The sequence below is a fragment of the Lepidochelys kempii genome, chromosome 1 (genome assembly GCF_965140285.1).
Source record: "Lepidochelys kempii isolate rLepKem1 chromosome 1, rLepKem1.hap1, whole genome shotgun sequence".
Classification (NCBI taxonomy): domain Eukaryota; kingdom Metazoa; phylum Chordata; order Testudines; family Cheloniidae; genus Lepidochelys; species Lepidochelys kempii.
Genome location: NC_136380.1, coordinates 306,610,428 through 306,633,738, shown reverse-complemented (window position 1 = coordinate 306,633,738; position 23,311 = coordinate 306,610,428). Strand labels below are relative to the sequence as shown.

The window sequence follows — 23,311 nt, the reverse complement described above, 5'->3', positions numbered from 1 at the left end:
ACTAGCAATAAAAAATTACATTTGATCTTATCTTCACGCTTTAGATGAAGTAAGAAACTAAGCAGTAGGCAGGGCCACATTTTATGACTCATCAGGTGCATTTGGCCATTGGTCCACAGGTAGTGCACACTTTTACTAGATTTAGGGCCAAATTCTTCACTCCTTAACTAGCCAAATCTCACATTGACATCAAAGAGTGGTTTTCCTTGGGTAAGGAATGTGGGATTGGGTTCCTAATTTGTTTTGTAAACAGATTTGTGAATTTAGTGATGGTAAAAGGAGATCATAATAATGGTGACTCCTCAGCACTCCTTTCTACGCCACTGCTGTGTTACTTCAAAGATTTCCATCCAGGACAATGCTTGACCCTTGTTCTGAGAGCAGACTGGACTACGGGGTTTACTTTCTCCCACGCTGTAAGTAACAGCCATCACGTTTCAGGGGGTGTCATGTCTGTCCCAGAGGCACCAGCAGAAAACACCAGTGCCTACTGAAATCGATCGGACCTTGTTCAGGGTCCTTCACAAGGCCCCTTCTGCTCCAGACACGGATTTATGCTGCCTTAAGAAAAATTAAAAACCCCAGTCCTGAAATGCCAGTTTATGAGTCAGCTTCCAGCCCCGCCTGCGGGGCTCCCTTCCCCAGCCCGGTCCCGGGGACCCGCGCGGCGGGGCTCGCGGGGCGACGCGCGGACAGGGGCGGAGCACACGCTCGCTCACCGTCCCCCAGGGCCCCGCCGCACAGCCACGTGACCCGCCCGCACCGGCTTCCCACGTGAGACGCTTTCCCGCTCTCGCGGCGGGGAGTGGAAACGAGGCTGGGGTGCCGGGGGCTCCGCGGGCGCAGCGTGGGCGCGCGGCGGCAGCTGGGGGCTATGCCGGGGGCTTCCCGCTCGCTGGCGGTGGCCGGGGGAGGCGAGAGCAGCGACAGCGACGAGGACCGCTGGGTCATCGGGTTCGTGCAGGAGGAGCCGCAGGTGGGGGCGCCCCCGGGCTCCCGCCGCTCTGCCAGGCAGGCGGCGGTGGCGGTGCTGGGGGCCTGGCTGGGCTGCGGGGGCTCTGGGCCTGGCCCGCGTGCTGGGCGTTCATCAGTTGGGCCTAGGGTTGCCAACTGCCCCATTGCAGAAAACTGAACCCCCTTTATCCCCCCACCGCGGCCCCGCCCCCCCCGAGGCCCCGCCCCCTCGTCGCCCTTTCTCTGGGGCTCCGCCCCCGCTGACTGCCTCGCTCACTGTCCTCCACCCTCACTCGCTCATTTTCACTGGGCTGGGGCAGGGGGCTTAGGTGTGGGAGGGGGGTGTGGGCTCCGCCTGGGGGTGCAGGCTCTGGGGTGGGGCCAGGGATGAGGGGTGGCCCTTACCTCTGGCAGCTCATGGAAGCGGCCCATATGTCCCTGCAGCCCCTAGGCCAGGGGTGGGCAAACTTTTGGCCACATCTGGGAATTGAAATTGTATGGCGGGCCGTGAATGCTGACAGAATTGGGGTTGGGCTGTGGGAGGGGGTGAAGGCTCTGGTTGGGGGTGCAGGTTCTAGGGTGGGGTTGGGGATGAGGCGTTTGGGGTGTAGGAGGGTGCTTTGGGCTGGGATTGAGGGGTTTGGAGGGTGGGAGGGGGATCAGGGCGGGGGCAGGGGTGTTGGGACATGGCAAGAGGTTCAGGGGTGCAGGCCCTGAGCAACGCTTACCTCAAGCGGCTCCCGGAAGTAGCGGCATGTCCCTTTTCCACCTCCTACACGGAGGCGTGGCCAGGCGGCTCTGTGTGCTGTCCCATCCACAGGCACCGCCCCTGTAGCTCCCATTGGAGCACTGGAGGGGCCATTGGCAGTCATAGGAGCCAGAGTGCAGCCATGCGACAACTTTGAGGAGCCATGTGGTGCGGCCCCCGACCTGTGCCCCAGCTGGAGCACTAGAGCGGGACCACGCCGAGGCTTCCAGGAGCCACGTGGTGCGGCCTCTGACCCTGAACCCCAGCTGGAGCGCCAGAGTGGGGCAAGCCCCAGATCCCACTCCCAGTGAGAGCTCTTGGGCTGGCTTGAAACGGCTTGTGGGCTGGATCCAGGCTGTAGTTTGCCCACCCCTGCTCTAGGTGCAGGGTTCGCCAGGGGGCTCTACATGCTATCCTCGACTGCAGGCGTTGCCCCTGCAGCTCCTGTAGGCCCTGGTTCCTGGCCAATTGGACCTGTGGAGACAGTGCTCAGGGCAGGGGCAGCACGCAGAACTTCCCTGGCTGCCCCTGCGCCAAGGAGCCATGGGGACATGCCGGCCACTTCCGAGAGCTGCACGGAGCCAGGGCAGATAGGGAGCCTGCCTTAGGCCCGCTGCACTGCCGACCAGACTTTTAACGGCCCAGTCAGCGGTGCTGACCGGAGCTGCCAGTGTCCCTTTTCGACTGGGCATTCTGGTCAAAAACCGGACCTCTGGCAACCTAGTGGGCTGCACCGCTGCTGCACATGTGGCTCGCTGGGTGTGATGTGGGCCCTGCTTCACTATAGAGTCCTACCGTGGTACCAGCGCTGGGGACAACCTCTGAGCAGCCGCGGTATCCCATGTGTGACCTGTGCTGATCCAGCAGAGCCCATAAGTCATCCACCCTCTGGGTCACGTTGGCCATCCGTCAACGGGGATGTGGCTGAGGATGTACCCCTCCACTCCCCCCCGTATTTCCTCCCTCGCGTTTCTGCCTTGTTTGTACATTATTTGTACGTGGCTTTGGAAGTGCAGCATGCTGTATAGCTAAGTGTTAAATACTCTCACAGCCTGATACTGAATCCACACAAAAGTTTCCAGTTGAATTAGTGACCATAGGAAGTTTTAAGATAATACCAAAAAAAATCTTATTTCTGTTTTAGAATATTAGGTATTCATAAGAAATACAACTTCTTATAGCTTCTTATTTCTAATTTTGTTTTTATTTAAATAAAGCATAAATTGTTCATGTACCAAAATGATTTTAGGAGCAGCCAGGACATATCACTGTATTGACAAACGTGCGTTTGTAATGATGGGGAGGAAAAATTCCACTCAATTACATTAGTTTTGCATTGGAGTTTCACCACAATTGAACTGAATATTATAGTTCTGGGGTCTTGTAGTCTTCTGGCTGCTCCGAGCAAATTGATATTTTTAAGATTCCTGTGTTTTACAGGATTCAGACTTAAAAGTTCTAATCTACTCTGAAAAGGGACTTTGTGACATTAACTTCAGTGGGGCATCTGCTTAAGTACTTTGAATAGGCATGGAAATAAGCACCTGTGTAAATGCTTTGCTGAATTGGAACCATTTTCAGGATTCAGTAAATGTTTTGAATGAACAAAATTGCTAATCTGTGGGCTACTGATGTGAGTTTCTGTTGTTTAGACTTTGCAATATGGGTGACCAGTTTAATGGTTTGCTTTTTGTGCCCTGACTAGCTGAGAGGTGGAGTAAGCCATTGATTAAATATTGTGAATTCATATCATGCACTAAGTTTTCTCACTATCACTGGCTACTTGGATACTTCTCATGTTGCTGTGTAATAAAGAGGCTTCAACACTAGTGAGTTGAAAATGCGTGTTTAGCCCCATCATACAGATCAACCTAGAAGCTTTTTGTTGAGCCCCTCACCAGTCCCTCCTGCTCTACTAACAGTATCAGATTTGACACGTCTTTTGTCATCTTCTTTCACTACTGCCTATGTGCTTTTTTCTGTACCATTCCTTATGCACGGAACACCTTTCCTGAACTAGCTCACAGAGCCACTACTTTCTCAGCAATTAAGTCCTTTCTGAAGACCTTTGATACCAAGTCCAACTGAAAATTTGATGACTAATAATGGCAACATCGGGGAACCATTGAAAATATTGCTGATGTTTAATTTACATGAAGGTGGATGAAAATCCATGCTTTTTTTGAAAAAATTAAAAACTTACTTTTTTTGTTTTGTTTTTTAAATTATAAGGTTTTTTCTTGCTTAAAAATGAACCTGTTTAAATTGAAGTCTGATTTTAATACAAAATGTAAGGCCTAAACTTATCTCTTAAAACATTTGAATGAAAAATAAATGCACTGAATTCACGAGCCTCTATCAAAAACTTTGAGTTAAAGGCTGCTTTGCTATGAAAGAAAGAAATTGGGAAAAAATCTAACTCTTGAGGTCAAGCTTCATAAATATGGTATGGTAGGTTATGTATTGAATTAAGGGCTTGTTTTGTTTAATACAAATTTTATATGGTATTTTGTGTATTAATTAAATTCTAATTACTATCGTAATGCAGCTTCACACAAATCATGAGCAAAAAGTTTATTATCTAGTAGATAAGCAATATATCACTTACCATTGTCTAACATACTAAAATGTATAATTAATAAGAATCTGAAAATATCAAGCTCTTTTTTTTGTAAATCAACATATTTTAGTAGTTATATGAACCAATAAGAGGGTACCTTTCTTTAGACAATAACTTCAGTACAAATGGAAAACTTGATTAAAATCGATGATGGAAATTAAGGCTTTCCACTTGGTAATTTAAATCAGTCCACCCTGATTTTCATAGAAAAAATCCTTATATTGTAGATGTAAGGATGTGGCTGCAAAGTGCCTTATGCTCTTAATGAGATAAGATGGGTGATGTAATATCTTTTATTGGATCAACTTCTGTGCTATTAATGTAAGAGTGTACATTTCCAAACGCAAATGTTGGGATTGAGGCTATAGAGTAGGAGTAATGAAGTGATCTTGCCTCTGTATATGGTGAGACCACTACTTAAATATTATGTTTTGTTTTGGTGTCTGCACTTTTAGTAAGGATGTTGAATATTGGAGATGTTTCAGAAAAGAGTTTAAAGATTTGAGACATGGAAACATGAGGGACTTAATAAACTAAATTGATTGTGTTCCTGGAAGTGAAAGTTAAAAGGTGACTTGATCAGTGTATAAATTCTGATAACGGAGAGAAGAGCTCTAATAGAAGGCTCTTTAGGCTACCAGACAGACTTGGGCTGGAATTTGAAACTGGAAATTGGATGCAAGCTTTTGACTATTATGGTAACCTTTCATTGAACAGTTTAACAGGGATGTGCTAGTTTCTTCATCTTCTGCAGTCTTTAAATCAAGATTGGATGTCCTTCTAAAGATATACTCTAGTTTATCACTGTTTAGTGAGCTTATTGCAGGTATTACTGCGTGAATTATGCATTCGCTTTGCAGCATTTGATTTTTTTAAATTTCAACGCATAAGATCAGTGTTTATTTTTAAGCATTTTTTTCTGTTTTTATCTATTTGAATGTTCAGTTGGGAATTACCTATCTGAAAATTTTGATGATTATTATTGGAAATATTTTTTGTTGGTTTGTGTATACGGTAAAATCAACATTAACCCATAAATATCTAATCCTTCCAAGCTTAATTATCAGGTCAGGCTATGTTTCTAATATTCTTGTAAGGAATAATGAATGTTAGAAAACTAGGAAATGCAGAGTTTAGGTGACATTTATCTCATGCTGTGACTGGAAACAAACAATAATGAAATATTAATGATTCTGTTCTACCCTAGTATTCTGCCAGCACTTCCAGTAATAATTTGTGGCCAAAAACTGCTTTAATTATATCTATTCAACTGCACTGGCCTTGGATTCTGTTGTGTATGCAAGTGTAACTGATTAGGCTTTCATGGGTGTGACAGGGTGTATGAGCCCCACACTGATGAGACAAGGGTTAACGGGTTGCTCTGGACACAGAAAGCCATGCCCCGTCGCCCCTGCTGGGGAGGGAGCATTCAACTCAGTTTGGGTTAACTGAGCAGGAGAGCAGATGGGTCTACAATCTCCTGCAGAGAAGCCACTGAGGTTCCCAAAGGCTGGGACCAGGCCGTATGGTCACTCCGCCAGAGACTTTTCAGCCACAGGGGTTGTGGACACTGAACCGCCACAGACAGGAACTCCAAAGGGAACCACAAGTCAGACAAGCAGATGATCTGAAGCCGCGGTAGGAAGTGGCCCAGGGACTATGCATGGGGCGCCTGTCTCCTAGATTGTACAATGTAAATTATTGTTTCTTTGGACTCTGGGTTGGAACCCAGTGGAGTAGGGAAGCCTGAGTTCCCCTATCCTTGGCTGCTGACTCTTGCCATTGGGTGACGTAGCTGCTGAATCCCACCAGTAGGCAAGGTGGCCATTGATTCTTGCCATTGGTCGACACAGTCAGGAGTATTGTCTCTAGGTGGTACTGCCGGCCTTGGACTCAAAATCGCTTTTGGGAATGGGTAGCCTTGCTATAGGAATTATCAATTCTCTTGTGCAAGCAAGAAAATAAATCTACCTCTCCAAGAACTGTGCTGGTTCGTAAAAATCTCATTTTTTAATAAGGTAAGCCAGTTTGGTGGAATGTGCTAGGAGAGCAGATCTATTGAATAAAAAAGTGCCATTTTTACAGGCACACTTGTTTCAGTGTAGAACTGTATGTAAATTATTTTCCTTTCTGTGCTGTAACTTTCTCTTACGTTGTCCTTATCAGTAAATTATAGTAGAACCTAAACAAATCTTGGCAATTATTCAGACCAAGATAGAGGAAAGAAAACAATGATTTTTCTTCTACTTCCTTCCCCACTGTGCCTTCAAAAGCATGTTGAACGTTGAGTAGAAAAAATGTTTATTATGAAGTAACCGGGCTCTGATTTTCTTTTCTTGCCTATTTAGCAATTTAGTAAAAAAATACAGTTAGAAGACAAGGATGAAACATTAAAGAAAGCTTTGACTTCTGGGGATGTGTCCATGATTGAAGAACTTTTAAATTCAGGTGAGAAAAGTGGATTGTAAACTTAACTTAAATTTATTGAATTTGGGAAAATGTAATTTGAAGGCCTTCTAAATTTCTAATTTCAAAGGAGTATTGCTAAGCCTGTGTATGTGTAACCAAACATTTGTAAAACAGTATAGACTCTATATTTATTCAAAATGTAATTACAGAATCACTGTCTCCTTATGAGTGGGTCACCATCCAGCATTGCCACAAAGTCATTAATTTGCCAGGAATAACATTGTGTAGCATAGCTCCGATGTTCAGAGTTCTTGATTCATTGGTAAGGTTTTCTTTCAGATGGAATATACTAAGCATGCTGTATAGTATCCTCTACCTCCTTACATTTTGTTCTCTTCATATTTTTTAAAAAGAGTATACTAGGTTTGCAAACAATATATTGTAAATTTGCAGGGAGGAGGTTTAAATTGAGGGTGGAATTCAGTGGTTCTTGCTTTTCAGTTTTTTTATACCTACTCCACCAGCGTTATTGTGTCTTTGGTTTGCCTCTTGGGCTGTCCTGGCAACAGTAGTTTCAGATTGCTAGATTGTCTGATTCTAAGAGGTCTAAATCTTTAATCAACTTGTGTGATGTTTTTCACTGTTACAAATTCTGCTTAAAATACTAATTTGATTTTAAAATGGCTTCCTCACTTAGAAAACATTTCCATTAATCCACTATTCGGGGATTGGATCCTTTATTGCAGCACCCAGGACAGTTAGAGTGGTCAGTCATGAGCTACACAGATAAATTAACCTGCCTCGTGGTGATCTTCAGAAAACTGTGCTTCAACACAAAACTGGAGTATAGCAGAAAGGAGTTTCTGTTCTGAGAAAATTAGTATAATTTCTGGAAAATTGTAGCTTGTTGGCAAACTTAGGGTGTTTTTTTTTTTTTTCAGATATTAAACTGGGTGATGTATCTTGCTCTTCTGAAAATAAAAACTGCCAATTTCTTGACCACAGTATGAAGTGCATTCATTTTAAGTAAAACACTATTGCAAAATTGGTTGTTTAAAAGGGTGAAGCAAATTAACATCACTGTGTATGAAATGTTTGTGACCTCATGCTTTGTGTCAAAGCTTTCTTTGTTGATAGGTGGAGCTGACTGTGAGTGGTGCCTATACAGTTAGGGTTGCCTAATGTTTTACATTATAAGCCTCTGTTTTTAGTGGCTTATAACTTTGGCAAACTTTAACCATTCAGTCTGAAATTTTTGATGTTGCTCTCTGCCACAGGCTGAATTCTTTTTTGAAGTTTTTAGCAAAAACAGTATGGCTGTTTCTGAGAATGGGTTCAATGGGAGGTGAGGAAGTAGTCTGGACAATGTTAAATTTGTTCATCAGTTTCTTTGAAGAGCTATAGTATAAGAGCAGTAATTCAATTTGGTGAGGAGTTGGTTCTGGGGTCACAGAGGTAACTTTGTTGCCCCTTTGAAAATCCAACCAGATTTGCTTAGTAGAACTTGATAGAGGCATACTCCCAAGGTGCAGCCTGAGGAGGGAAGTAAGTGGGGCAATGACAGCTTTGAGCCAAACTCTGGACTGCTCTGGGAGCCACTGCAGTCCATGTCACAAACTAGAGCAGCCCATGAGAAATTACATATAATCTAAATGTTAATTTTGCCTCGGAAGCAAATCTGGCAAAGTGATTGAGAACTAGCATATTTTTCAGTAAGGAAATAATCCACCCAAAGGGTTTTGGAGGTGTTGATGTAACATAGGGATGAAGGGAATTCTGTGGCTATCACATTGTCATATTATAGGGTAAAATTCTGTGTTGGCAGGGGAAGTGAGTAGATAAGGGAACAGGCAATCTAATTCGTCTTTTATGTAAAGTGCATTTTTTCATTTTGATGCAGTAAACTGCATAGATGCTACGGAGAAAGTTACCTTAGAAATGTATGTAAATAGGGTGAATAAAAAAGTGTGTACATACAGTGAAAACACCAACTTGGGGTATTAAGAGAGAGAATTAGCTCTGTTTCTTCTGTGCTCAGAACAGTTTTTGGGGCTATACTTGATTCCTTGGGTACTGAAAAGAAGAAAAAAAAGGTTTTAAAAATGATGGTAGCATCTTTTGAGAACTTCAAAATTAGGCATTTATCATCACAATTTATTTCAAATAAGATTCTTTTCATGAGATCTAGACCACAGACTTGAGTGGTCTTTATAATTCCTGTTTGCCTTCTTGCCCCATTTTCTCTCTCATCCACAAAGATGGAAAAAATTGATTGCTCTGCCAACTCTGCAGTGGCCAATAAGGCTAAATTCTGAGTTAATTCAGTTTTTAATACTCTCTTCTGTTCTTCAACAGTGAAGACCTATTGAATCCAAAAATTCTTGTTAGACTTGGGCTAGATCTTGGTGTTTCTGCATTGCTGCTGAGAGAGAAATTATGTTCAGAAATAATTATTAATATCTGGTTAATTATGGTGGGGGGGACACTGCACATTGACAGAGTCTGCAGAGATACGATTGTTTTGTGCACTATTGCTCTCTCAGAGAAATAAGTCATATAAATCCACCACTGACTTGTAGCTTTGAATTCTTACAGGACAAATTAACTGAGTCTGAATATGAACAGACTGTGTGCTAAAGTTTATTTTAGGAATGGGCCAAAAAAATCTGTACATCCTCTTGATTTTCATAGGTGTCAAGTAACTTGAATCTGTTGGGGAAAAGAGTCTGTACATGGAACTTGACCTTAGTTCTTCAAGCGTTACCTCATTCACCTTTGGAACTTCAGATCTCATTTTCTGTCTACAAAAAGTAGCTTTCCTGTTGATAGTAAGATAAGCCAACAGAATATTTGGGCAATACGCTGCTCCTCTAGCAGCATTCTCTTCTGTTCACAGAGATAAGGAAGGTACTTTTATGCCAAATATTGCCTTTGGAGGTGAATCACAGATCTTTATCTTTATATTGCTAGAATCCAGCTAGTTAAAGAAAAACCTCTGGCACAACCTGGACATAACAAGCACTGAAAACAATTGCATTAAAAGGGCAAAGGAAAGGTTTGGTTTTGTACCTGAGTTGCAAGATGGATGAGAATTTGTGTACATATAGCATAAAAAGTGGGAAGTCTTTGTTTTCCATAAGAAGGATCCCTAGAGTACACAGCAGTCTAGGGAGAGGGGCTGTTGAGGCCATGTAGATTAAAGCCTAAAGCATTTCCTAGGGAGTAGCCCTTAAAGTTGTCCCTGGCTTCCTTTAGGAGGCACACAGCAGCAGGAGCAGCTATAAGGTGCTATGGAGGGCCCACCTTTCCTTCTTTAGGCGTCAGTAGTTCTAACTCTCTCAGCTGTTTTGTATGTTAAAAGATTGACTTGTGGGTAACTTTGCGGAGGATAACATGATAAAAGTTTGCTAATGTGTAGGGGTTAATTAGACCTAAGCATTTAATAGCCGTATTAAATCAGGGCTGCGGTCCGTGAGAGGACTAGAGAAAAGAAAAGGATATGAGTCTAAAAAGGAATATTAAAAGGAGAAAACATTGCAGGAGTCACAGGTTCCATATGATGTGCACTAATCCCTTCTCCCTCTGCTTCTTGCATGCCAGTCTCCAGTCTTTTTTTTTTTTTTTTTTTTTTGGTTTATATAGCTTGTAAAACCTTTTGAGAAGGATTAGTATGATTCTTTGTAAGGTACTTTGTACAGTATTGAATGCTGTAAAACAAATATCCTCATCATTGGCTGTTAAACACCCTTCTTATCATAGTGATAGCAATATATAGGACAGACAAACCACATGACCAAGCTATTTGAATATATAAAGCAGCAACATGGTCAGGTCTGCACTACTCGGCAGAGACAGCATTTGGCTGGAGATTGTGGAATGCTGTAGTTCCAGGGCTGTCCTTACCCAGATGCAAACTATGCAGGTGTGTAAGGTACCAGAAAATTTGGGGCACCAAATTGCCCCAAATTTCCTGGTGCCCTATGCAGCTGCGTGCTGCTCCAGCAGCCAGCCTGATCCCCCGGCTGGCTGAACTGCCCTGGAAAGCTGCCCTTCCCTGCCTCTTCCCCATGGCTCCTGCTCCGCCCCAACTCCACGTCTTCCCGCCCCTGCTCCGCCCCAGCCCCACATCCACTCCACCCCTTCCCCTGGGTAATGTCCCTTCCCGGGTGGCGGGAAGTGGACTGACCTGGCCCCAGCCCACTTTGCTCCGCTGGCTCCCAGCCGCACCACCGGTGACTGCTGTGGGGGCGGTTGCCCCTTCCCCCCAAGGCTGGGAGCCAGGGGAGCAGAGCGGAGTGGGCTGGGTCACTCCACTTCCCTCTGCCCCATGAGTGTGGGGTTGGGCCTGCCTTGCACTCACTGGGTGTTGTCAGGAAGTGGAGCAACCCAGCCCCAACTCACTCCGCTCCGCTGGCTCGTGCTGGGGGGGCAGTTTCCCCCCTGCTCCCCAAGCTTGCTCCTGCCCCCCCGCTGCAAAGGCCTGGGGCCAGCCGCTCTCCTCCCCCCTGCGCGGGGGCTGCTTAGGGCTCCAAAATATCTAGGGATGGCCCTGTGTAGTTCCCAGTAAAACCAAGAGTTGAGTCTAAAGGGACTTACATCACTGCAGAGGGATGAGGGACTTCATGTCATTTTCTACCAGGAAAATGTAGACTTTACCTTAAAAAATATACTCCACCTTACTCATATGTAGTTGTAATCGACAGCAAGTCACATCTCTGCAACAGGTATTGACATTCCTTCTAGTGGTTAGAGCAGTGTGTATTGTTGTTTTTCCTACATTTCTTTTCCCCTGGTATTGCCATACCATCCTTTCTTGATGTTTCTCTTCCGCATACCCCCAGTTGCCTGTTTCCATACCAAATTTTGCTGTGCCACCTTTCTGTCTTGCTCTGCTTCCATTCTGTTTATCTCTTGGTTAAGTTTCATTGTCTAGCTCTAGCCAGTGATATATACAGTGGAGTGAGGCGGGAGGGACAGAGGTAGAAAACTAGAAGAATTTAACTGTAAATAAATGCTGGTACTAGTCTTCAAAATGCTTGTCTTAGTTGCCTTGTAAAAATTGCATCTGAAGAAGTAGGTATTCACCCACGAAAGCTTATGCTCCAATACGTCTGTTAGTCTATAAGATGCCACAGGACTCTGTGCCGCTTTCACAGATCCAGACTAACATGGTTACCCCTCTCATACTTGTAAGAATTGTGAGTTTGGCCTCAAAGAAAGTGAACCTTGCCGTTATTCTTGATGGCCATCTTGCAGTCCACTGTATATGCAGATTGCACAGTGAAAACTTTCCATAATGGTAGGTAAATTTATTTATTTATTTCATGGAGCCTCAGAGTATAATTTCAATAGAGGTAGTGTTTTTTTTATACTGAAGTAGCACCTAAAGGCCCTGTCAAGTTTCCTTCCCCACTCTGAACTCTAGGGTACAGATGTGGGGACCTGCATGAAAGACCCCCTAAGCTTATTCTTACCAGTTTAGGTTAAAAACTTCCCCAAGGTACAAACTTTGCCTTGTCCATGAACCGTATGCTGCCACCACCATGCGTTTTAAACAAAGAACAGGGAAAGAGCCCACTTGGAGACATCTTCCCCCAGAATATCCCCCCAAGCCCTACACTCCCTTTCCTGGGGAAGGCTTGATAAGAATCCTCACCAGTTTGTACAGGTGAACACAGACCCAAACCCTTGGATCTTAAGAACAATGAAAAATCAATCAGGTTCTTAAAAGAAGAATTTTAATTAAAGAAAAGGTAAAAGAATCACCTCTGTAAAATCAGGATGGTAAATACCTTACAGGGTAATCAGATTCAAAACATAGAGAATCCCTCTAGGCAAAACCGTAAGTTACCAAAAAGACACACAAACAGGAATATACATTCCATCCAGCACAGCTTATTTTACCAGCCATTAAACAAAAGGAAATCTAACGCATTTCTAGCTAGATTACTTACTAACTTAACAGGAGTTGTAAGGCTGCATTCCTGATCTGTTCCCGGGAAAAGCATCACACAGACAGACAAACCCTTAGTCTTCCCACCCCCCCCCCTCAGATTTGAAAGTATCTTGTCCCCTCCTTGGTCATTTTGGGTCAGGTGCCAGCGAGGTTATCTTAGCTTCTTAACCCTTTACAGGTGAAAGGGTTTTGCCTCTGGCCAGGAGGGATTTTATAGCACTGTATACAGAAAGGTGGTTACCTTTCCCTTTATATTTATGACAGGCCCTATGAGGATCCAATTGTGCTAGCAGCACAAAGATATGAAGAAACAGTCCTTGCTTGAAAGAGCTTACTCCAATTTGAAACAAGATATGAGTGGAACAGTGATATGGAAGGGATCTGAAAGGTGATAAGATTGTTTGGTTACATAGGCCAGCTATGTGCACAACTGTATTATTAAAAGAACTCAAATTATGTGGAACCAGTGTAGCTGGCTATACCTGGGTACATACTCAGATGGCTTGCCCAAGCTGCTCCTGATGCTGTCACGGCCACACTTGGTTTTTTTAGGCACTAACTCAAGCAGAACTAGCATGCGTATGTCTGCTTGTACTCGGAATTACATCTCCCAGCTGCTGTGTAGACATACCTTCTGAGTTAAAAGTGCTGCCAAGATCTAAACATGTTTTTTGTTAATAGTGTACAGTATCTTGAAACCAGCCCTCATTTTTTCATTCCTGTACCTCATGCTCTTTCCTTTCTGTCTCTGGTAAGAGTATGAAACAATTTGCCTTTAAGATTACAAGATTCACAGTTCTTACCCTTTTAATAGTATACTTCAAGCATCTTGCTTCTTCATAATCTAGGTCTAATTCAGCATTCAGATTAGATCTCCATCCCAGCCATACAGTATTTCCTTACTTTTCCTAATGGGTTCCTGTGACTGTTGTAGGCTTCCAAACTGGCTCCATTTTCTTTGATTTGTGTAATTCCATACAACAATTGTCCAGTTTTGTTTCTTTTTCTGGGAGTCCCCACCCCAATTTGGAAATGGTCTGTTTCTCATGCAGCTGTTAGACAAATGTAGCTTTGTCCCAAGATGTCTGTTAGGAGTTTCTCTTCTCTCTCCAGTTTCTAGCTACCTTAATGGCAAATCAAAGCTTCCTTGCAGTGGCTGTACAGTAAGGTGTACCGTGAGGTGGCTCACTCAAAGTGGTATAAGTTTCTGCACCCCCTACAGCTCTGTCTTGCACTCCAGTAACAGTCCCTTGTTTCTGTGCCACCTTTCACCATTTCCAGAAAGGGAAAGACCCCCACACAAGAGGACATGCCCTTCCTTGGCCAGACTGAACTGGTAGTGCCTCTCTCACTTAAATAAACCAGGCACTACTGTTGATTCAGAGGGTACAGACGTGAAGAGGTTGATAGTCCCTGGTATTATTGATCGTGACACATCGCTAATTAGGTAATTTAATTCCACTTTTTGAGCTGGCAGTGAGGGAAGACTGACCAGCTGCAGAGTGGATAAAAATCAATGATTTAAAAAAAAAAATCAGATTTTTTTTATTTAAATCGGATTTTTTGATTTTTTTTCCTCAAAAAGCATTTTATCTAAAGATAGTTTTAATTAAGATACGTTATAGCTCAAAGATATCTCATCATGGAATAGGGATTATAAATTCTAATTCTACAGTATGAGACAATATATTCATGTAATGTTTAAGAAAAGTTTTGTAAATGCGTTCCAATAGTTCATGGATTAGGGATCCAATCTTATGCGGTTCCAGGGGTTTCTGTATAGATTATTTAGGTTAATATTTCTATCTACCCAATGGGACTCAGTGCTAAGTCTAGAAGATACCATCAGAGATGCTTAGTTTTGCCGTTCTCAAACTGTGGATTTGTGTCTCCAGAGATAATATGCTTGTCAACGGCAAAAAATGTTTTTAAATAAATAATTTATAGAGGTGAGAAATAACAGACCTCAGCCTTATTGTCCCTCTGCAAATTTGTGTACACAGAGTCAATTCCTCACTGCTCTCTAAAAGTGCAAAGTTTCAAAAAGTTCAATGAATAGAAGATTGTTGGGGGTGGAATAGATCTGGACAAGGAGAAGAAGTATGGAGATAAATGTGAGAAGAACGGGACAGACGGTAGAAACAAAAGTGAAACTGTTTGAGCAGTATACTCCAGAAGTCTTGAGGTCTTTCTGAGTATAGCCTTCACTGATTTGAGATCTACCATACCATTCTCTCACTAGAAGGGAAAACCTATAATGGTGGCATGCCGTAAGAGAGACCCAGCTTGGGCTCATCTGTCTCTGAATTGTGAAGAATATGTATTAAGGTTATAACAACCAACAAGAATGCAGTTTTGCATAAATGATCATTTTAGAGCATCAGAATTACAGTTGGGTAATATTTTTTTCTTGTGCATGGGAAATCATTAGTCTAGAACCACATCTGGGTGTTGTGGTTAAGTCTTGTTTTTTCCTCTAGAGACCTTTAATTAGGTAATGCTAAGGTAGCTTATGCTAAAGCAAAAGCAGACAGAGATCAGAAGGGGCCGGTGTAGGAGAGTTCTAAATCATGAAAACCCTAGCAACCAGCTAGGGTGGAATTACTTGCTCCTCTCACTGTTGCTAGACACAGCCTACTTTCTGTTTTGTGATCTCCCACACAAAGTCCAATTTATGAAGCAAAACCAATCATCATCATCATCATCTTTTTATTATTAGTGGGAATCACTGCATTATTTAAGTGGAGAAGATAAATCTGGGCACAGCTGCGATAATGAATAAGTTTGTTGCAATTGTGTGTTGCTAGTCTTTCTAAAATCTTTTTGTCTCTGGGATCATGTTTGAAATGTTATGGTGGTTTGGTTTTGATGAGTTAAGAATCAGGCTTCTTGATATTCAGTTGTGGAATTTGATTCCAGAGTTCCAAGCAGAGATGGAGTCTTTTAATTGATTGAAGAAGATAAAAATATGGAACAAAGCACTTCCTCTCCCTAGGAATAGATACAAAGACATTAGAGAAAACAGTTAAATATTTACATTACTGTGTGTATTGGAGTTGGAGTTCTAAAATACATATTTATCTTTGTAAATTTTTTAACGTTTTGACAGGTGTGAACGTAGAATCTAGTTTTCAGTTTGGATGGACTCCCCTGATGTATGCTGCTAGTGTTGCTAATGTGGAATTAGTTCGTATCCTACTGGACAGAGGTGCTAATGCAAGCTTTGATAAGGGTAAGATACTTGTGAATCAAATTAGAAGTTACAGTTGATTCTGACTAGTACACTTTCTCCTATTTATGTCATCTCTTAAATATTCAGGAAAAAAGAAAGGGTCACTGTCAAGTAGACTAGGTCCTAAACTTGGTTTCATAATCTGGAGACTGTAATCAAGATTGTAGAAAAATTTTAAAATAGTCTACCACACCATCACTCACAAAATTTTGGGTTTAATTTTGTTTAAACAAATCTTAATGTATTGTGCTCCCCTTGACTCATTCTACAGTAAATGCAAGTTAAATTGTATTGCTAGACCTGTGCTGACCTCAATTACTGCCTTTTTCTTATATCCTGTAGGAAATGGAGTAGGGGGGAAATATTTTGCTTAAATTACAGGACACTGTTGTGTAATTAAATAATTTAATTCATTTATTAAATATGTATATTATGGCAATACCCAGAGCCACCTATTAGGATTGGGCCCCTGTTATGTTAAATGCTTTATAAATGTTTGAAGACAGGGTCTCTATAGTTTAACTACTAATAGAAATGCTCTCCTCTCCCTTCTAAAGATAATGATCCTCATTTCTCCCACTTTCATCTGGCAGCATAGGTCAGAATGTCTCCTCTCAGTTGCCTGCAAGTGACATGGGAGTAATGATCATATGTACAATGTAAATAAATGTGCATTTGTTATGTTTTCACTTTTCTAAAAATGCAGCACGGTATTCCAGTAAAATGAAGGTTGTCAAATTTTAAATCAAAAAGTCTCACTCTGTATTACCATTACCAGAGTAAATGGAAATATTGTAGAAAAATTGTACAGTACAGGTAAATGTCTTGTAGGGAACATGTAAAAATTGAATAATTAGTGATACATAATATAAATTAGTTTTCTAAATTAATTTTGGAGACAAATTAATCTTGCGTGATCTGGTTATTGGATGATCAGGGTTTACATAATCTGCAAAAATCCAAAAAATTTTCTATATACTTGGGAAAATTTGTTATATAACAAATTTTCCCAAGTATATAGAAAAAATTGATAACTCCTGTATACTCATTGCTGTTTCTTTCTAAGAAACAGACTCTGATCTGTTTTTCAGTGGCTTTGTTTACTAGTCAGTATGAAATCTTACAACACAGCTCATTTTCTTACCTTGATGGAAGTCAAAATTAAGACATTTCTACATCATAGAAGACAGCAACATGTGGGACACTTAAAGAATCTTTTTTTCTTTGCAGGAATGTATTTCAGTTATTATATCGATGAAGAAAGTTTTCAAAAATACCCTGTGTGTGCTTTCTATCTTGTTTTAAACCGAACTTCCTCCTTTAAGTAATTGAACTCAGATGAATTTCAGTGAACTGCAGTAGAATGTCACTTGAATTGGAGTTAGTGGGCAGATAATGGCAATCACATGCACTAACAGATGGTTGTGAGTGAGTCTTTTTTTGTAAAGAGGGGTAATATATGCTTCAGGCTTTAAAAGGAAATAATTATAAAGTGCAGTTTGGAAAAGCTGCTCTAGCAATCATGTAGTTACATCATTTCAGTAAATAAACTAGTGTTATCCTGACAACAGGAATTTTTTTTAAAAAAAAAAAGCTTATTTTTACACTACAGCGTGCAATATCCTAATGAATTTTACCAAAATTTCTGCTTAGCTTGGTATATGTTTTGATTAAAACAGGTTTTTTTCTGTGAGCCAGATCCTGCTCTGTGCCATTCTGGTAGTGCAAAGAGGACTTAAATTTACATGGGGGAATTTCCATATGACACCAAGTGGCATAACTGTCTCTATACCACTAACTCCAGCATTTCTCTTGGTGGAAGGGACATGGTTGGGCATGGCTGGAATTTACTCATACTTTAAGGCATTAGCTAGGTGCTAACTAATGGGGGTTAGGAAGAAATGTCTTCTGTTGTAAGATTATTCCATAGCTCTCCATTTTAGAGTTTTTATATCTTCTGAAATATCTGCAAGTGGCCACCATTAGGGACAGGGTATTGGACTTAGATGGACTACTAGTCTGATCCAATATAGCAGTTCCTATATTTCAAGTTAGGCCATTTTGTGCTGCTCTAAATAGTTTCTCTTTCTTTGGTATTAAGTCGATAACATTATTGCACCTTACAAATAGTTTTCTTCCCCTTAATACTTTAATTTATTGCCTAGCCAAACAGCATATTTTAGATCAGTAGTTTCAAAACGAGATCTACGTGATATGTTTATGTGGCCTATAGAGTTGGTTTAAAAAAAAAGTAGCTTTTGCAAAAAATGTGGAAAAATAACTTTCATTCTCTTTGAAACCACCGTGAACTTGTTTTTTGATGAAATCTCATTTCACTGAGGAAAAACACTTTCACTTTTTTGTCTCTCTCCTTTGCTCTTTTACTGGAAAGTCTTTTCCTCACCAAAAAGACACACAATTTTGAAACTCTTAATCAAAAAGGAAACATTTTGCCCCAAAATAAAGTTTCATTTTGGTCAAAAGGCCATGGGGAGGAGACACCAACATCTTTCTGATGAAAAAAATTTCAACCAGCTGTATTTGCCTGTCTGGCACATTCAGATTCTTCAGACCCAGACGTCGGGCCCAAGTAATCCAACATCTGTGCAGTCTTCCTCATACAACCAATGAAATTGCTGCATGCAAATTAGCTGTAGCGTAAAAGTAGTGATTGGTTGAGTTATCTCTGATCTTACAGTGGCCTAGGACACTTGACATGGCATAAATACATGCATTACTGTAGCTGTGCATTTTACAGGTGTAATTTGTAAAGTCAAAGTGGCTGAGAACTTAAAAATTGAATGGTAACAGACTGTGAAACCCAGTGATGGTAGAATCTGGTGATACTTTGAACAAAAATAGTTTTCAATCACCCATCACTTCATGCTGACTCAGCAGATATTTTAGGCAAATGACACAAAGAGTGACTTTTCTGGAATCTTATCATATAGATTGTAGCCCTAGTAGTTGCAAAGATAACCATCCAATGGTGAACTAAATGTAAATCTTCCTGAGCTTGCAGAAAGAAAAAAAAACTTCCACAACTTCTATTTATTAATTGGTTGTTAAGTATAAAGGCTAATGATGGTACTAAATGTAAAAATTTGCTCTCATTGCTGATCTTAGTAGTATTACAGTGGTGCCCAAGAGGTGTGTATGTGGGAATACAGATATGCATAGGGAGGAAGGGAGCTAGATATCAGACAGAAGAGGATGGGGAAGAGAATCAAATGGTAGAGATCCTGAAGTTAAGCATATTTTCTGTGACTAAGGCTCCTAGATGCAATGGTAATATAAATAATAATTTTCCCACTGAGTAATGTTGAGTGTGACCGACAAGTACTGAATACATTTATTATATTTAAGTTTAATTACTACATAAAGGCCTTATTTTACCTTTGATCTTAGTGCAGACCTGTCATTGATGTCCATGGGGAGTGGTGTGTGAATTGAGGGTATTATGCATGATATCTCTAGACTAAGTGTAGACTACCCTTAGAATGAAATCATATTTACCCATTGTCTCACGTTTGCTTTTATAAGTTTTTTACATGAAAAACGCAGAACTATGAAAATGATTTCTGACATTATGCTAAAGGAGTGAAACCCACATTTTAAGCATTTTGCATCAATAATTATCTTCCCTGTCACAGTTTGGCTTTAGTAAGTTGAGATGCTTTCTTATATTTCGGGCTCTACCAAATTCACGGTCATAAGATTTTAAAAATCATAAATTTCATGATTTCAGCTATTTAAATCTGAAATTTCATGGTGTTGTAATTGTAGAGGGCCTGACCCAAAAAGGAGTTGTTGCGGGATTGCAAGGTTATTGTCAGGGGATTGTGGTACTGCTACCTTTACTTCTGCGCTGCTGCTGACGGCGGCACTGCCGTCAGAGCTGGGCAGCTGGAGAGCAGCTGTTGCTGGCCAGGAGTCCAGCTCTAAAGGCAGAGCTGCCACCAGTAGCTGTGCAGAAGTAAGGATGGTATGGTATTGCCACCCTTACTTCTGTGTTGCTGCCTGTAGAGCTGGGCCCTCAGTCAGCAGCCACCACTCTCTGGCCACCCAGCTCTGAAGGCAGTGCAGAAGTAAGGGTAGCAGTACTGCAGCCCACCTAAAATAACCTTGCAACCCCTCTTGCAACTTCCTTTTGGGTCAGGATCCCCAATTTGAGAAATGTGGTCTCTCCTGTGACATCTGTATAGTATAGGGTAAAAGCACGTAAAAGACCATATTTCATGGTCCGTGACATGTTTTTCATGGCCGTGAATTTGGTAGTGCCCTACTTATATTCTTCACAAGTCAGTCCCTGGCTCCTACTCCTAATAATCATATTGCAATCTTCAGAATAACTGAAAGATTTCAATCTTTCAGGTAATGAGGTACCTAGAACTAAATGTAGTATTCTGTGTGTAGTGGCACCTAAAACTGATGTATTCTTTGATCTGACGTGATAGCTGTGTTTGAGGCACAAAAGTGCTTTGGCCTTTTTTGCAGCCACATTATCTAATTTTAGACTAGCCATCACTCCAAGCTCTCTCTCAGCATTATTGCTCTCCAGCTTTCTCCTTCCTTTTGAATATTTGTATTTCAGTTTTCAGATTATTTTTCTCAGATTTGTTAACTAAATTTAGAATCAGCATGTTAATAAAATTCAGTTTTTAGCTTATGAATGTTAAATAAATACCCAACACTAATCTCTCCAATGCACCTCTAGATACCACCCCCCCCCCCCGCAAATTGATTGGTTTATCATTGCCCTTTGTTTAAAGTCCTGCCTGCATTCAGTCAATGTGTCAGTGTTGGTATCTAATTTATATACATTTTGAATAAGATTTTGTCAACCAGTATGTCAAATGCATTACTAAGATCAATATATTAATCAACTGCATTATCTTTCTGCTCATGGAAGTTGAAAAATGACTTGTGGGAAATTTCATTTTGTGTAGTTACTTTGTTTCAAAATTCAGTCTTTTCAAATACTTTCTATAGCAGTGGTTCTCAACCTTTTCAGACTACTTTACACCTTTTCAGGAGTCAGATTTCTCTTGTGTACCCCTCAAGTTTCGCCTCACTTAAAAACTACTTGCTTACAAAATCAGACATAAAAATACGAAAGTGTCACAGCACATTATTGCTGAAAAATTGCTTACTTTCTCATTTTGTCTGTATGAAATTTTTGTTTATACTGACTTTGCTAGTGCTTTTTATGTAGCCTGTTGTAAAACTAGGCAAGTATCTAGATGAGTTGATGTAGCCCCTGGAAGACCTCTGTACCCCCAGGAATACACATACCTGTTGTTGAGAACCACTGTTCTATAGAAGACAATTTTTTCCTTTCCTTATACTTAAATTCACCTATATGTCCTAAAAGTGTTCAGTTCTTTGAAAATAAGACCACTTAATATACCTGATTATTTTTTTAAGCTTGGTCTTGGGTTTTTCCTACTCTTCAATTACTATTTCATTGTCTTCCTCAGTTGCTTCTCCTTCCTCTTCCTGAGTGGTTTCATCTGTCTTAATGGCTTCATTTACCTTAACTGAGCTGAACATTCTCAAATCTTTCAGTTGTTTCCAAAGATCAAATACTTTATTTTATCAAACTTGAGAATCTGTCTGAACTGTTGTAAAGATGTAATAATATTAAAAACACTCTGCTTCAGATTGTTACAAGGAGTACGTTATTTGTTGACATCACAATCCTCCAATTGTAATTTTCAATTCAGATCAATATACTGTATTAATGGCTGCATGTACTGCACGTGCTTCAGAGGAGCAGATTTTGAAGACTGTGGAACTACTTCTGTCAAGGAATGCCAATCCCAGTGTTGCTTGCCGGTAAAATATTTCATTTGTTAATCTTAAACTGTCAATGGAAATATTGTTAAAGACCACATGTGTAAAACTCAAGGAGCAGGCATGGGAAAGGATCAGGTTCTGGGAACCTCCTTTCCCTAATAGGAGCAGTCTTGAAGTGAGGAAACTGCTAGGCTCTTTCTCTATCTCGCCCGCATGATTTTCTCCTACGGTTGGGGAGGCAACAAAAGAAGTAGTGAGAGGTATGGGCCATCTCTTCTGTTCCTTACGCTGTCACCATTACTTGAGACATTATAGTATTTTTTCTTTCTTTCTTGGTGTCTCAGTGATGTGCTATTGCTGAAAATAAAGACACAAGGTTGGTGAGGTAATATTTTTTATTGGAGCAACTTCTGTTGGTTAAGGAGACAAGTTTTCCAGCTACGCAGAGCTGATCCAAAGAAGAGCTCCAATATAAGATATTACCTCACCCTCCTTGTCACTCTAATATCCTGTGACCAACATGGCTACAACAACATTGCTGATAACGTTGCTGTTTCTCTGTTGTCTGACATGTGCTGTTATTCTATTTCTATGTGTTATTGTTCACTTGGGTTGTCGTGGACAGTAGTGTGCTGGCTTTGTCATGCAACAATATTGACCAGTGTGATTCATGAAAAAAATCTCATCAGTTAATTGAGTGTATGCAACTATTTAAATTCTTTTACATGGTAATATAAATTGAGGATAAAGAAAATTATGAATTTGCTATACTATGGGTTTTGCATTCATATCATGTTTAATTAAATTAATTAATAAAATTAACTGAAAAAGTAACCTATTGCCTGCCCTTCTCCATCCTATGTTGTATAATGATGAGACAGTAAATAAAAAGTGAGTTCAGATTAATTTCCCCTCTCTATTTTCAGGCTTTGTATGTCTGGGGATTTATTCTAATTCTTTATATTACTCTCTCTCATAGGCATCTGCATTTTGTAAAGAAAAACTAAATTTTTTTTATAAAATAACATGGACAACAACATTAATAACATTCTTTTAAAGTTGTAACATCAAGCACTCCTGTTAGGAAATGCCAGAATTAAGGTTGCAATTTGGACCCTTTGTATGTATGATGATATATCATTGCATGATCATATCATATTTTTTCCACTGGACCCCACCCTCATTCAGTGCACAAGATGGATCTGCTGGCAGCATGAATCAAGGTTTTGTAGTGGAAGAGTCTGTCTATAAGGCCCTTGCCTCATTTATTGTAGAAGTTGGAAGGTATGTAGTGAATGAGGCAGAAGAATGCAGGAACAGGACAGTTTCAAGATTAAGGGTAGATGAATGCTGCCTTGAAGAATTGGATTCTATCCCTGCCTCTGCCACAGAGTTCCTATATGATGACAGACTAAACTTTTCAAAGATAGTCACTAATTTATGTTCTTTGCGTAGTGTCCCTATGGATGCTCCATTCTAGGTGCACATGCATCCCATGTGCCTCAGATTGGAGATTTTAGGGAGCAGTGCCAATTCAGCATGCATTCACCCCATGCAGCCTCATGTTCTACACTGTAGCTATATGGAGCTAGG

The 23,311-nt window shown here is 41.0% G+C and overlaps 1 protein-coding gene across 2 annotated transcripts in view; it reads left to right on the top strand.

Moving 5' to 3' along the window:
• The first annotated feature begins 863 nt into the window (after nt 1–863).
• ASZ1 (ankyrin repeat, SAM and basic leucine zipper domain containing 1) overlaps nt 864–23,311 on the top strand; it is a 108,855-nt gene continuing 86,407 nt past the window's right edge. The window contains exons 1-4 of one of the 2 annotated variants that reach the window (XM_073331653.1): nt 864–976; nt 6,671–6,770; nt 15,797–15,919; nt 21,646–21,757. In XM_073331653.1, the coding sequence (XP_073187754.1) occupies nt 875–976; nt 6,671–6,770; nt 15,797–15,919; nt 21,646–21,757 (437 nt within the window). In that variant the 5' untranslated portion in view covers nt 864–874. Of the gene's footprint in view, nt 977–6,670; nt 6,771–15,796; nt 15,920–21,645; nt 21,758–23,311 lie in introns of those variants that run through there. The other variant, XM_073331663.1, reaches the window with a different exon arrangement.